The 14,418-nt window shown below is 57.7% G+C and overlaps 3 protein-coding genes across 3 annotated transcripts; 1 reads left to right on the top strand and 2 right to left on the bottom strand.

Moving 5' to 3' along the window:
* Nucleotides 1–553: 553 nt before the first annotated feature.
* On the bottom strand, nt 554–1,679 carry MKK02DRAFT_27798 (uncharacterized protein; the record flags this gene model as incomplete). The annotated part of the gene is made up of 6 exons (XM_053087400.1): nt 554–668; nt 721–784; nt 833–857; nt 901–1,034; nt 1,084–1,339; nt 1,434–1,679. 6 exons carry the CDS (start codon nt 1,677–1,679, stop codon nt 554–556), a joined length of 840 nt encoding a protein of 279 aa, XP_052944391.1.
* An 898-nt stretch (nt 1,680–2,577) lies between these two features.
* Nucleotides 2,578–4,642, bottom strand: MKK02DRAFT_37494 (uncharacterized protein; the record flags this gene model as incomplete). The annotated part of the gene is made up of 9 exons (XM_053089673.1): nt 2,578–2,702; nt 2,766–2,836; nt 2,880–2,954; nt 3,014–3,139; nt 3,199–3,230; nt 3,282–3,670; nt 3,715–4,104; nt 4,147–4,178; nt 4,230–4,642. 9 exons carry the CDS (start codon nt 4,640–4,642, stop codon nt 2,578–2,580), a joined length of 1,653 nt encoding a protein of 550 aa, XP_052944390.1.
* Nucleotides 4,643–5,488: 846 nt separating this feature from the next.
* Nucleotides 5,489–10,437, top strand: MKK02DRAFT_34236 (uncharacterized protein; the record flags this gene model as incomplete). The annotated part of the gene is made up of 13 exons (XM_053088880.1): nt 5,489–5,648; nt 5,696–5,793; nt 5,839–5,911; nt 5,962–6,065; nt 6,111–6,224; nt 6,269–6,865; nt 6,951–7,755; nt 7,804–7,922; nt 7,969–8,058; nt 8,105–8,271; nt 8,318–9,062; nt 9,114–9,984; nt 10,031–10,437. The coding sequence occupies 13 exons, from the start codon at nt 5,489–5,491 to the stop codon at nt 10,435–10,437; spliced, it is 4,350 nt and encodes a 1,449-aa protein (XP_052944389.1).
* Between the last annotated feature and the right edge of the window lie 3,981 nt (nt 10,438–14,418).

Below are 14,418 nucleotides of genomic sequence, written 5' to 3'. Positions count from 1 at the left end.
GTCGTGAATGACCGTGCGACACATACTTCTGTGTGCCGCAATTCTGACAGTAAGACATGGATCATACTGGGATCCGAGGCTCAAATGCCTCCGGCCAAGGTCGTCCGCTGGGCTGCAATGGGAGAGGGTGACCTGTGGTTCATGATGTCCGCATGATCGCACTCCCCAACCCTCCCCAACCCCATCGCCACCTTTATCAACATAAACGGGCATATCCGACTCATATTGCACGCCTCGACGTAGTCTGAGAAGGTCGAATGGGAGAAGGTCGTATGAAGGCTCGCAACCATGGACTAATCAAATGTAGACCAGGGGATTGATAAGGTTGACTCCGCGCGCTTCGTTCTCGGAGCGCTCTTAAGTGCAGAACATCAATCAGCAGTCTGCCTCGAGCAGGATCAGTAGTCAGCCAGGCTATGGCCAGCCTCCTTGAAACCAGGTACTCAACTTCTATGGTCTATTAAAAGCCCTGTAATCCCAAAAAGCGTCTACCATCCTCATACCCCAGATCGCCCACACGGTCGCAGCCCGGGGCGGCCTCGCCCAAGCAGGGTCATATCAAACACTCCCCTCGAATCAGTCTGAACCCCTTCTGACAAGCCATCGCTACGCATCGCCCTCTGGTACAGGTGGCGCTTCTTGGTCTGGCTCCCTTCATCTTGGTGCAGCTATTCAGTCAGCTCTACCCTAAGCCTGATCGCCGACCTGCCAGTGACTCACTCTTGTCCCAACGATACAGCAGTAGCGTTTCCATAGATCCCATAGATACATCCGCCACATGATTCTGCTTGATCAGCCCCAATAGGGCAAAATCGACGACCACACTACTCACCGAGCTCGGATTTCGTATCGAGACACTGGTCGTCAGCTGGGTACGATGCCGGACACGCGCTCACTCACTTCATATGACCCTTCCACACCCTCCACGTTACACGCCGATAACGATCCCGGACAGTAATTTGGACCCTCGACTTTCCGCCTCGCAAGCCGTACATTCCGACGAGCGAGTTGAGAAGCGGCTGCAATGGCGCTATCTGCACCGAGTCAGCTAGATATCAGGCTAGATGTAGAGGAGAACTATACGTGTATAGTATCTCTGCGTAGAGCCTTCTGCACAGGGTTGAGGCGAGGAAGGTACATTCGTGCCGACCCCTCCACAATATCCATTGTACGTCCTGTCGCCGCTAGGATCCAGGCTGAAGGCGACGGTGCGCTCCCCTTTGCAGTAGTCCGCGATAATCGCTAATGACCCAGCTTTCGAAATGATGCGCGCGGCGCCGTTGGGTGCAGAGGTAGCGTAGCATCCGCCGAATTGAAATGTCGTTTGGCGCATCCAGACCTATCTGCTTCAGCTTGTCACCATGTGGATCCAGAAGCAGACTTACAGAGAAGGCCGTAGTCGGACAAGTACCCGCGCTATCTATGCTACTCACTAGTGTCGTCTGGGCGGGAGTGAATCGATAGGGGTCGGTGTCGGAACATTGGCATGGTGAGGTCGCTGCTGCTCGATAGTAAAAGTATTTCGTGCCGCAGGCGGAGTTGCATGCTGCGACTGACCCAGTTCCTGCGGCTTGGGCTGTGCCGCTGTTGAAAGAGGACGACACACAGCCGTGAAAGAGCTGGGCAGCCGCCAATGGTGATAGCGCGAGGATACCGAGCGAAAGGATAGACGCGAGCATATCGAGGTGAGGGTAAGCGAATGACAAGTCGATCAGGATGCCCTTTCAGACGATGATCTCTCCTCTATATCTCCACCGCTGTAGACCTCGGCCATGGGATCGCCACGGGCCACCAAAGCGCCGCTGTCCTCATGGTCGACCGAGAACGTCCAGAAGCGGCAGGCCGAGGCCGACGTGTGCGGTACCGCAAATTTTGGCTTAAGCGGTGAAACAGAAAAAGAAGCCTTTTGTATCGTGCCTCAGTCGTACCTCCGCCATGTAGCTCGGAGGATGATCGATTGATCTTCTGAGAGACGGAGTCACGGAGCAAGATGAGAAGTAGACGGAACCGGTAATCTATCCGCGGCGCTCGGAGATATTCAACAGGGCGGCGCCGAAACTCAACACAGGATGCCGTCATCAGGTTTCGGATATATTTCGGATTGGGTCTAAGGTGGCACACCTGGCGCTTCTATGGCGCTGTGCTGGACCCTCATCATCACGCGGTGGTCTCTGATTCTGGTACTATCTGGTGGATGAAATGGTAGTATACAGGGTGTTGACATACCTGCCAAGGCTGACATGTCGAATATGAGATCAGAGGCTAGGCTATCAGAGGCGGCCGCATGCGCACTGTGCCTTGTGCCTGGGCCGAATGGGCCACGGGTCGGTGGCTGATCCTGTCTCACGTATAGAGAAGTGGCTTCAGCCAGGTATGTAAATGATGTATCCTAATGAACCACGCGTCAGCAGGAGGAGGAGACTTCCTCAATCGAGCGAAGAGAAGAGGGGAAGGTCCGGAGTCAGCTACAACCCCCGAATCCGGTACTCTGGGGCTGGGCGTAAGTGTCAGAGCAGTGCGTGAGCCCTTGATACAACGCGTTACATCGGTCGCCACGTCTCACTGCTACAGCGACCTTCATGACTCATCTGTCCACTCCCACTCTGGAGGTACCTCATACTTCCAAGCATCCTCGAGAGCAGTCACGAACTGTGCGACCCCGCCGTTCCAGTCCAGAACTCTCCGGTAGGGTAGGATGCTCACTACTTGATCAGTCATCGCACCCACCCATGGGAGGATAACGTGGGGAAAGGTGCAGCACTCACTTGTACTGGTCGGCACGCCGAGGAAGATCTTGGCCGACGAAAGGATGACGGAGTCGAGTATGGTCGGGAACCTCCTCTGTCAGCTCGGTTGCTTGATCGACGGAAACGACTCACCATCCTCCCAGCCGTTCACCAGTCTGCGCCTTCTTGTGGTCGACATGTATCCAGCCCAGATCACGGAGCTCTTTCCTGCAGACATCAGCTTGAACCCGATGCGAGCGGCCGCGCGGACGAAGTGTCTAACTGACAACCAGGTCTCGTTCTCCTCATCCGTGGTGAAGACGATATGCTCCACGTGTATGTTGTGCTGCGTTGCTGCCTGTCGTCGCAGGGTCCAGGCTTGATGTGCCCATTGACGTTGAGTGGCATTGAAGCTGTTTCCAAAATCTGTCGAGATCAGCTTGGCGTTTCAGTAAAGGAGCTGGACTTGGACTGGCCTGTTCTCCGGATATGGATCGCCAAGTACTGGTGGTCAGCGCGTGGTCTCCACTGGACGCTGCGAGAGTCATAACTCACAGGTGGGATCTCCTCTCCCGCCTGGACATCCAACAATGACCTCGTCAGATCCTCAGCCAGCCTAACCAATCCCGGCTGGAACTTGAGATATCGCCCCACCTCGTCCCACGCCCCAATCCCGTTCCGCCAATCATCATGTACATCCTCGATCTCTGGGTTCATATGGAGATAGTACGCCCGGTGGATACACCCGAATGGGTCGTTTGGGACCATAGTTGAAGGTTTGAGGCCGAGCTGTGCCATCCTGGCGATAGAGTCGTCAGGGAGCAGATCGCCTTGCTTGGAATATGCAGCGACGGCGTGAGCGGTGCGAGGGAGGGATATCTCGTTAACGAGGTTGTGGGACTTGTTGGCGTAGGCGGACAGGGGGAGGGGAGTGTCCTCAAAGGCTGCTTATGAGCTGGGCTCCTGCCTGAGGGGAGATATCACTCACTGACCGGCCATAGTGCACTGACGCACTCTCCCCGGTCATCATCCACCGCGAGATACGTATTCCAACACTTTAGCTCCTCCAGCTCTGCCTCTTCCCCGCGGATCAAGTCCCCTATTGTAAGCCCGTCTCTCCCGCCCGCCGACCCTTGAGGATGCTCCCCGTCAAAGACGACTGAGCGGTGTCGCCCAGCTATTGGGATCCAATCCTGCTGGCCCACTTTGAGCTCCATCATGTCGATAACCGGTACATTGTATCGCGCGATAAAGTCGGTAAAGTCAAAGATCTCGGTGACGCTCAGAAAGGCCTCGCGTTCGTCCTTGAGGTGGAGGTAGTCAGGGAGGAGAGGTGAGAGGATGGGTATGCGATTGGAGCGAAGGGCTACAGCGATGACTACTCGTCAGTACAGCCTCCAGCGTGGAAGCAGGGACATACGATTGCATGTTTCTATGACTTCGTTGTTGAACCTGAATCTATCAGCTCTGTTGCACATGCCCGCCGATCCGGAAGATACCTACCCTGCTTCTGGAAAGGTGGTGATGTACAACTCCCCATCTTTCAGATTATCCCTCACGTGCGCCTTGGGACCCTGCTGCCTCAGTCCACCCCAGCTCGGCCGCCTGTACCCCTCCACCCGCTGCTTTGCTACCCATTCCCAGGCATCTGCCCTGGCCTCTCCATGGTCCTGCTCGTAGACGTACGCCCACAGTCTGGGCGTGTCGTGGTTTGCGCCGAGACCAACTTCGGGGTCGAGATCGTTGTGGATTGGAGCGCGCTGGGGTGGTAATAGAGGAAATGTGATTAGGCGGTCGGTCTGGAGGTAGATGGTCGCGAGGAGCAGAGCAGAGGTGGTCATCAACGCGAGGATGATGCGATGCCGTCGAGAGGAGGACCGAAGGCCGGATAGGGGGAGCAGCGAGTAAGCGGGCATGGTCGTTACTCGACCTCCGTCCGAATTTCCCCGTACTTCACGAGCTATGAGATATGGCCGATATCAAGACAGAGCCTATAGCGAGTAGCATCCTGGCGGATCACGGTGTGAAGGGATGCCCGTCAGCAACTCGCTTCACGTACAGTTGCGGAGTGTAAACAAATTTTGAGTTCACGCGGTCGCGCGTCTGAACTCAAAATAGCTCGGCCGCGGTGGAGGAATGTGGCGTTTCCAGTCCCTCTTCGCCGGAGGATCGAGGTAGATGATAGATGATGCACATGCGCGCAGTGCCCTGAATGAAGTGTGTTGAGCTGCGCTTTGATCTGAGCAGAATTCTGTCAGAAATTGTATGCAAAGAAAGGCTGCGAAAGCAGACTGGCTGTCATAGTTCTCACAAGACACTGGGCCGTATAGCCTCGCTATAATGGGGTACCTAGTCCACTGCGCTCCGTCACAGGAAGTCTGTCAGCGCGTTTGTCCTCGCTGTTGAGGGCAAACTTAACCGTGTTATCAGCTGTTCGCATGCGAGCCATGCGTGACACGAGCAGAACCTTAGCACCGCATTCCTCAAAGCGGTGAGCGCCGGCCGCAAAGCCACGGTCTTAACGGGGCGGGTGAATTAGGTCACCCTTGCACCGTTGAACTTCACAGGTGCACAACTGATGCACCTTCTCAAGCCCTTCTCTTTGATCAGTATCAACCCACACAAGCTCAGCTCAGCTCAGCATGTCTGAGCAGCAGGCTACAGACACAGCAGCTGCGGTCGCTCCTGCTGCCCCTGCTGCATCGTCGGACCCCAACACATCAGCCCGACAAGAGCCAGCGAGTTCACCATCGGATATCAACATGGCCGACAATGCCGAGTCCGACGCAGCGGCCATCAGGGCTCAGGTGGAGAGGGAACATGCGTTGGCGGATGCACAAAAGAGGCTGAAGGTTCTGGAGAAGGAGGTGAAGCGCGTCAAGGAGGAGAAGCGGGGTGTTGAGAGTGAGCGGGATGGAGCGGGTCAGTCATTCCCGCCGGTGAGGCAATGATAGGCTGATGTGGTCTAGTCCAGGCTACGAATCAGCTGCGAACCCAGCTATCTGTACTGCAGTCGAGTCACCATCAGTCAAATTCGGAATTGACCGTTCTGCAGACGCGCATGCAGGTATATCCCACTCGCAGCCGGCCAGTCCGTCCGCTGACAGGACAGATTGTCGAACGGGAGAAGAAGGAGCTGTATGAAGAAGCAGAAAGATTACAGGAAAGGTCGACAAGGGGAAACCGTCAGTCAAAGATACGAGGCAACATGATAGGACACAGCTGATTGCTACAGAGGAGCTACATACCCTTCGTGCGCAAAAGAGCGACACGGCGCAGAAGATCGCTCATCTAGACGTCGAGGTGGCCGAGCAGCGTATGGCGGCTGAGTCTGCCAAGGTGGGCTATCCAGCTTACCTCATTAAAGTAAGAGCTGACATCTAGTTCAACGAAGAACGCAGCAAGCAGGCGCTTGAAGCGGCTCGAACAGAGAACCTGCGGATCGGAAAAGCGTATACCGACCTCGATGAACGATTCGGCTCGTATCGAGCCAACAAGGTGGGTCGGATCTAGCTTCTGCTTCAGCGTAGCTGATCCAGTAGAACCACGAGTTCTCCAAGCTTCAAACCGACTACGACATCCTCCTCTCCCGCCTAACCACCGCCGAATCCTCGTACGAAGCCCTGCAGCGGTCATACAATGACCAGGCGAACCGCCTCGCCTCGGCATTTGCGGACATCTCCAACCTGACCTCTTCCGCCGCCTCGCGAAAAGCCGCGTCCCAGTCCGAATCGTACCGGCTCGCAGATGAGAATCGGGTGCTCGAGCGCCGGGCCGAAGAAGCAAGAGCTACGATCGCTGAGCGCGAGGCGGAGCTGGAACGGCTTGTGGGCACGCACGAGGTGGAGCGGAGAGACTGGGACGCCAAGTGGAAGGGGGAGGAACGGAGGCGGCGGGAGGCGGATAAGCGGGCGGAAGAGCTCAAGGCGGTGGTGGATCGGATAGCACTCGCCGGGGGTGAAGGGACAGATCTGAGTCCTGCGGCTACTTTGGCGGGCGAGATGAGGGGGAGCGGGAAGAGCTATACACAGTTCTTTACGGAGTATACGGTGCAGGAGGGGAGACTCCGGTCGGCGGAGAATGAGATTATGCGCCTTACCGAGTTGTTGGATGAGATTGGGAATGATATAGCCGAGAAGGTACGTCCGACACTTCCCCCACTAACTCCAACCCTCTTATCATCACCCCCCTTTCTTAGACTTGTACCGCTATGCTGACATGTAGAAACCCCTCCTGGACGAACAAGCGGCCGAGCACGCCGCAGCTATCGACCGCGCTAACGCCCTCGCCGCGGAACTCTCCACGGTCATGACCACACGAGACGGCCTGCAGGAGGTCCTCAGATCCATGAAGGCTGCCGCAGCCCATCACACCGAGGACATTGCAGCTCTGCAGAGCACGGCCGACGATCTCGCTCGGCAGGTCCAGAACCTCATCCGTCAACTCGCCATCCGGGACGACCCCTCCCTCGTCAATGTCGAGATCAACGGCGGGGCGGTCGACGAGACGGGCGATATCATCACCGACCATCTGCTCGAGTTCCGATCCCTCCGCGGTCTGCAGGAGAACAACCAACGTCTCCTCAAGCTCACCCGAGCGCTCTCTGCCCGTCTTGGCGAGCGGGAGATCCGGCGCGCGACGGCCGAAGAGGAGGATGTGGACACTGGTGCGACACTCGACCAAGCCACGGAAACGATCGAGCGGCTACACAAGCAGCTCCTCGAGGCCAACAAGAAGATCAATGAGGCGACGCGTGAGCGCGACTTTTTCTCCAAGTTGCTCGCGAGGGGAGAGGGGCTCAAGTGGGGTGTGGGTGGATCAAGTCCGACGTCGGGACCCCTGGATGATGAAGGGCCGGCACCGCATCAGCAGACGATCGAGATGCTGCGTGGAGAGATTGAGGGGGTTCGCGTCAAGGCCGAGGAGGAGGTCAGGGGTTTGAAGGTGGAGTTGAGGAATAAGGAGGAGGCGGTTGGATCTGCGGAGGTGGCCAAGGCACGGGCGGAGGCCAAGGTGCAGATGCTTGAGGGTGAGTAGTCCATCCGGCTGCAGTGGATGGTCGGAGCTGATGGTGCAGAGCAAAGCAGGAGCTTGTCTGACGCCAACAATCTGCAGAAGCAGCGTGGGGCGGGACTCGAGTCCCAGATCGCGCAGATACAAGCTTCGATCGGCTCGGCGCAGAACGAGGCGAGGATGGTGAGTCTGCTTCCGTGTATTGCGGAGGTAGTAGCTCACTCGCTAGGCTCAAGAGCAAGTCGCGCTCCGTCAGGCCGAGGCGGACAGGTTGAGGATGGACGTGGCTATCCTTCGAGCGGAGAAAGAGCAGTGGGCGGTACATCGGTGTTCTTCTTGAGCGGGATGTCCAGCTGACGATCTAGAGCACCGAAGCTCGGCTCCAGTCCGACTTCCGCTCGGTCCAGAGCGAACGGACCAAGCTTCAATCGCTCATCGACAATTACACGAACGTGTCGGCTGAAAGCGAGCGGTCGAGGTCGGAAGAGCGCAAGAAGCTGGAGAAGCGGATCGACGAGCTTACGAAGGAGACGTGAGTTTAATTCTGCATCGACAAGGAGGCGCTAGCTGATGATCAGTACTGCCCTTCGGACGCAGATCGAGCAAATTCGTCAGGCCACGCGGACCGCCGAGGAGAAGGTCGCGAGCGCCGACTCTGCTCTCGAGGCTGCGGTCTCTGCCGTCCGTAAGGAGAAGGAAACCGCCGAGGCTCTTGCCGCTACCCGCCAAAAGCAAATCACCGACCTCGAGGCCGAGCTGGAAAAGTCTCGCGAGAGCGACATGGCCAACATCCGAACCTCAAACAACTTTAAGCAGCGATGGGAATTCCGAGGGAACGAGATTGCTGCGGCGCGTGTCAAGCTGGCCGAAATCGTCGCAGCGAAGGACAAGGAGATTGGCGAGATCAAGGGCAAGGTGACGGATGCGGACAAGTCGTTGATGGAGACGAGGCGGAAGATGGGCGAGGTGGAGAAGAAGCTGGCGGATGTGACGCGGTCAGAGGCGCTCAAGGAGGGGACGGTGCAGAGGTTGCAGAGGGAGTTGACGGCTGCGAGGTCGGCAGGCGCGAGTCCGGCGAATGGTGCTGCGATGGTAGGTCTGGCTGCACTGCAGGCTTCTGGTTATGAGGATAATATTGACATACAGGCGACGCTGCAGAAAGAGAAGGAGACACTGCAGAGCAGGGTCGAGCAGTTGGAGAAGGATCTCGAGGCTGCTAAAGCTGCGACACCGGCTCCAGCTTCTGGGGATGCGACCGCCGAGTCGGCAGATCTTCAGGCCAAGTACGACGAGGTTACCAAAAGGCTGGAAGGTTACGATGCAGTGAGTCATTCTTGAGCTGGATTGGAGATGAATTGAGCTGATGTTGCACAGAGATACGAGGACGGCGTCTTGAAGGTGAATCGCATCAACGTTTCTCTCAAAAGTCGTATCGCCGCCCTCGAGATCGAAAAGTCCGACGCTGTCGCTAAGATCACTGAGCTCGAGGGCAAGATCGCGGAGCTCGAGGGGAAGATTACGGAGCTCGGCAACGCCAGCAATGCGGCCGCGATCGAGACGGAAAGCGTTCCGGACGAGGCGACCAGTGGTGTCGTGGACCAGGCCAAGATCGACGAAGCGGTCCAAGCTGCTGTCGCTGCGAAGCAGGCCGAGCTTGACGCGGCGCTCGAAGCTGCCAAAGCTTCAGCGCCTTCAGCGCCCATCGGGGACAATTCGTCGGTCGACAACTCGGCGGCCATCGACGCTGCGGTCAAGGCCAAAGAGGACGAATTGGAATCCACCATCGAGGCTCGGGTCGACGAAGCGCTCGCCAAGCAAAAGACTGAACTGGAGGCGGAGCAGACCAAGCTCAAGGGGGAGGCGGCGGCTTTAGAGGCCAAGATCAAGGCGCTGGAGCGACAGGGAAGGACGGCGGAGATGACACGAAAGACGCTGGAGAGGCAGAAGGATGCGGCCGAGACCAAGGTGAAGGCCTACGAGGAGCAGGCGAAGGAGGAGGGTAAGGCACTGTCAGGGGACGCACCGGCATTCACACCCTCGTCGACCGCTATTCCGCCTGAGGCTGCGGGTCTCGCGCCTGTCCCGTCCGGACCGTCGAATCCTACCCCTCCTGCCGGTACACCGATACCTTCGAGTACGCTCGTAGGAGCCGCACCCTCCATTCGCGGGAATGCTGCCAGAGGTCGGCCAGCAGTAGTACGTGGAGCGGCCAGAGGGGGTGGACCAGGAAGAGGTGTTCTTGCCGGTAAGTCTCGACCTGCATCCGATTTGAATATCTGCTGATCCCACAGCCGTCAAAGCTACACTCACATCCACTCTTGCTAGCGCACCCTCGCCACCGACCGCGCCCGGATCCCACAAGCGGCCCGCGCCAGAAGAAGGCGAAATCGCCGATGGAGAGTCGGGCGGTGCGGCTTCTATGGCACAGGCTGGGGGAAGGCCCGATGTCTTGGCGGATCTCAAGCAGAGAGGGACACAAGCGAAGCCGCGTCAACTGAAGCGACCGAGAGGAGCAGGGCCGAATGCGAGTCCGGGACGAGGCGGGGGAGCTGCGGAAAGGAGGCCAAGTGAGGGAGCTGGAGCTGAAGAGACCGCGGGCGGCGCGGATACACCGGAGACAGCGGAGGGCGAGACGAGCGGTACCGCAGATGGGGCAGGGGCTGGTGGGTCTGGGGCGGAAGCTGGGAATACAGAGTAGATGTTGAACGTTGAGAGTGTATATCTTATCAAGCAAGCCACGCTGCATGTTACGTAAAGTTTCTCGGTGTCCCTGAATCTGAATTCCAGCGGTTCCAACTGCAATATTCCAGGCTTTGCGGGAGGGATCTCATAGGATCTCATCTCTCTTTCAGTTACTACGCACCAACACTGTAGCCATATACCAACGCATGAGCTCTTGCACTTTATATACCAGAATACTCGAGCCAAAGACATAAGCGCTGGACATCGCGTCGACGTGAAACTCAATCTAGCGGCGGTTCGGGCCCTGCCTCTACGGGCAGTCGCATACCTTCTCCTTACCCGGTCCCCTGCATCACTATGGCGGCAGTACCGCTTGATGGAGCCGATCCTGCGCCGGTTGATGGCGCCATCATCGAATCGACGAAGGGACCGACCGAAGACGGGATGGGCGGAGGGATCAACGCGGAGGCGGATAGGACGGTGAAGGTGACGGACTTTGCAGATGGAGGGGCATCTCCGTCAGGCGATGTACAGGAGCGCGAGTCGCGTGCGGTAACGCCGCACTCTGGAGTGGAGACACCAAAGGGGAAAGCGGAATGGGATACGTTTCTCGGCCAGTAAGTACCACGAGGTATGCTGGGACTTCCGCTGACGAATAGTTATGCGGCAGGCCAAGTCCATCAGCTAGACTTTCCGGTGAAAAGAGACGATTCGCAGTTCCCTTCCAGGTCCAGCCGCGGTGGTGCGACGCCCTTAGGCCGGCATGGTAACCCTCGGCATCTACAGGGCGGTGGACCTTCTCGTTCAGGCTCGGACTCATCGCCAGACTCCAGTTCGGCGGACGAGAATGGCTTCAAGGATAGCCACCGCATCACCTCATCATCCGGCGAGGCCAACCAGGACCCATCCATTCCGAATATCGCGGCGGAAGAGCTCGAGCCTACAGCTCCAAGGGTCAAGGAGCAGTATACTGCTTCCAATCTAGGCGGTGGACAGAAACCACAACAAACCTTATCTCGGAAGCATATGGGTCAATTGCATGATGAGCAAAAGGCGGCAGCGGAGGAAGCGGATGGAGAAGAGTCACCGTCGGCGGGAGAAGGAGGGGAGAAGAAAGTGCCATCCTCAAATCGGGCTAAACGGCGGCGGCACCAGCCCCCGCAAGGTGCTGAGCTGAACGCCGAGCGGGCCGCACATTCAATGGCATCTTCGTCTTCAGGAGATGACGTGGAGGTTGCTACCTCTTCGCGCGGATCCAGGCGTACTCGGCGGCCCCCACCCCCTCCTCATCAGCGTTCATACCGGTCCAATACGTCCAGCCAGCGCCTCGCCGAATCCCTCCCCATCGACAACATCCTCGCCGAGACGGGCAGCAACTCGTCAACCATCCCGTCCGTCACAGCAGAAGATCTCAGCAGTCCCGAGGATAGGGACAAGGTCCGTGACTTTTTCAACAAGCACGGATACATGCCTGCGCCCCGCCAAGCGCCTGATGCGCTGCGGCGCCGTCTGCGCGTGATCCGACGGCTCGGCCTCGAAAAGCCTGACGAGCTTCACAAATCAACGCTGGACCGATTCACACGCCTGGCGGTCTCGATATTTAAGACCAAGCGGGCGCTCGTATCCGTCATCGGACGGGAGCGGCAGGTGTTTTTGTCGGAGATTGGGATGGGCGCCAAGTCTACCTCCTTCGAGGATGCTTTCTGCTGCCATACCATCATCGGGGACGGCGGGTCCTGTATGGTGGTACCGAATGCAGCGGATGACTGGCGTTTTGCCAAGAATCCGCTGGTTGACGAGGGCAAGGGGATCGTGCAGTTTTACGCAGGGGCGCCGTTGAGGGTGGGTCAAGGACCCAAGGCAGCCATCATTGGGAGTATGTGCATCATCGACGATGTGCCCAGACATGACTTTGACGAGGAGGGAAAGAGGCTATTGGCGGATCTTGCAGAGTGTGCGGTGTCAGAGGTGAGTCGGCTACGCTGATTGGCGAGATGAAGCTTACAGGCAGCTCGAATTGCTGTACAATCAACGGGCGACCGTAGAAGCAGCCAAATTACATCAAAGTGAGTGCCGCGCCGGGCAAAATTGACGATCAGTCTCGGTAGACTTTCTCCGTCGATCTTTGAAACATCGGCCAAAAGAGCGCGCGGGGATGTCTCGGCGGACGTTCACGGCGACGACCAAGTCTACAAACGATGTAGCGACAACGGGAACTTCTTCCAGCGGGAAGCGCAACTCAGGCGCGGATAGCAAACAAGCCGAGGATGACATCGACATCTTTGACGAGGCGTGCCAGGAGATCCGACTCGCCCTCGACGCTCACGCCGTCGCCATTGTCGATCTCACACAATTCCACCTATTCTACCCTTCCTACCAATCTTCTACCGCCGGAGGCTCAACAACAGGCAGATCCTCCTATACCACCCGGACTGGCGAGGCCACACGGATGCCCGGATCCACTCAGAACAGCTACACCACGTCGAGAACAGATGGGGCGGGCGAAGAGGAGCCATACGAAAAGGCGCCGGATGGGCGGGCGGCGAGAAGGACGTACGCGGTCGTGGATCCCATGTCGGCCGGTCGGACGCCGCAGGTCTTGTTTGTGCCTTCGGCGGGGACGACGACCGGACGGTTGTCCGACAAGGTCGCATCGGCGGATGCGGCAAATAATGTGAGTTTACGTTCGGGGTGAGAGCTGACGGAAAGCTACCTATCCTGGGGTATAGTTGCGAGGTGGATAATTTCGCCTTCAACTTCAGCTCGACACCCGCTGGTCGTAAGATCGTGTCCGACTTTATCGCTCGGAATGTCAAGGTAGGCTTACAGCGTGTGTCGTAGCTGATTGATAGGGCCGGACGGTGTGGTATAGCCGAGACGACAGCGAAGGCGTCGCGGAGAGTATCACACACTTGATGCCGCCCGGAACAGAGGCTAGTCTGGCCATGCCCGTCTTTGGCTTTGACGGCCAGGTCGCGTTTGCGGTCGTCGGATGCTGGACGGATCCGCTCTTCAGCTACCCAGCTGGTGCTCTTCAGTTCGTGGAGACTATTGCTGGGAGTCTGCTAGCTTCAGGCGAGTTTTCCGCTTCTTTTCTGCGACAAGGCTGATTTCTTAGTCATGAAGGAACGGTTACACCAAGCCGAGCGAGCCCAGCTCAACTTTGCCGCTGCTGCCAGTCACGAATTGCGGACACCCCTTCATCAGCTCAACGCCGCCGCCGCTCTCCTCCGACAAGTCCTCCACTCTAGCCTGGTCGTCTCGCCTAGCAACTCACCGCGAGACTCGCCCTCGCTCGTCACTAGCGGTTCTACTGGCCGCTCCGATCCCCTCAGCGATCGATGTCCGACCTCCCCCATCGACTCGCGAACGCAACCGAGCAGACTATCCCGCGATGATCGGAAAGAGGCAGCGGCGCATCTCGAGGTCATCGAGTCGAACGGGGATGCGCTTGGCCAGATCCTCGAAAATATCATCGATACCCTTGATATTGGTCGTGCGGTATCCACGGGCCGGCCGAATGGACCCGAAGGGCTCAACCTGGCGGCGGCGCTTCAGCCAATGGTACCTGATGAGATGTACAATCTCTCGGATGTACTGGAGGGGGTGGTCAAGAATGCTATTATGCACGAGAGCAAGGCTCGGCGTGTGGCAGGCGAGAAGGGATTGGAGGATGTCGAAATATTGTTAGAGGTGATGCCGAGACTAAGGGGGAGGTGGATCTTGGCGACGGACCCTGGACCGCTTTCTAGGTGAGTACCCTGGGACATCGGAGGTTGAGTATCGGCTCACATTGTAGGGCTTTGAGCAAGATCATCAGCAATGCGCTCAAATTTACCGATACCGGCTATATCCATATCACTGTCCAGGACATGTCGAGAGATGTCGTCCTCCCGGGAGGGTACGACAATTCGATCAAGCTCAGTCAGGTGGTCTTTGACATCAAAGATACCGGTAGAGGCAGTGAGTTCTACGTGATCCTTGACATTGGACCTAG

This window comes from Dioszegia hungarica (genome assembly GCF_025882075.1).
Source record: "Dioszegia hungarica strain PDD-24b-2 chromosome Unknown MKK02contig_11, whole genome shotgun sequence".
Classification (NCBI taxonomy): domain Eukaryota; kingdom Fungi; phylum Basidiomycota; class Tremellomycetes; order Tremellales; family Bulleribasidiaceae; genus Dioszegia; species Dioszegia hungarica.
This window is presented reverse-complemented; position numbering and strand designations above follow the sequence as displayed.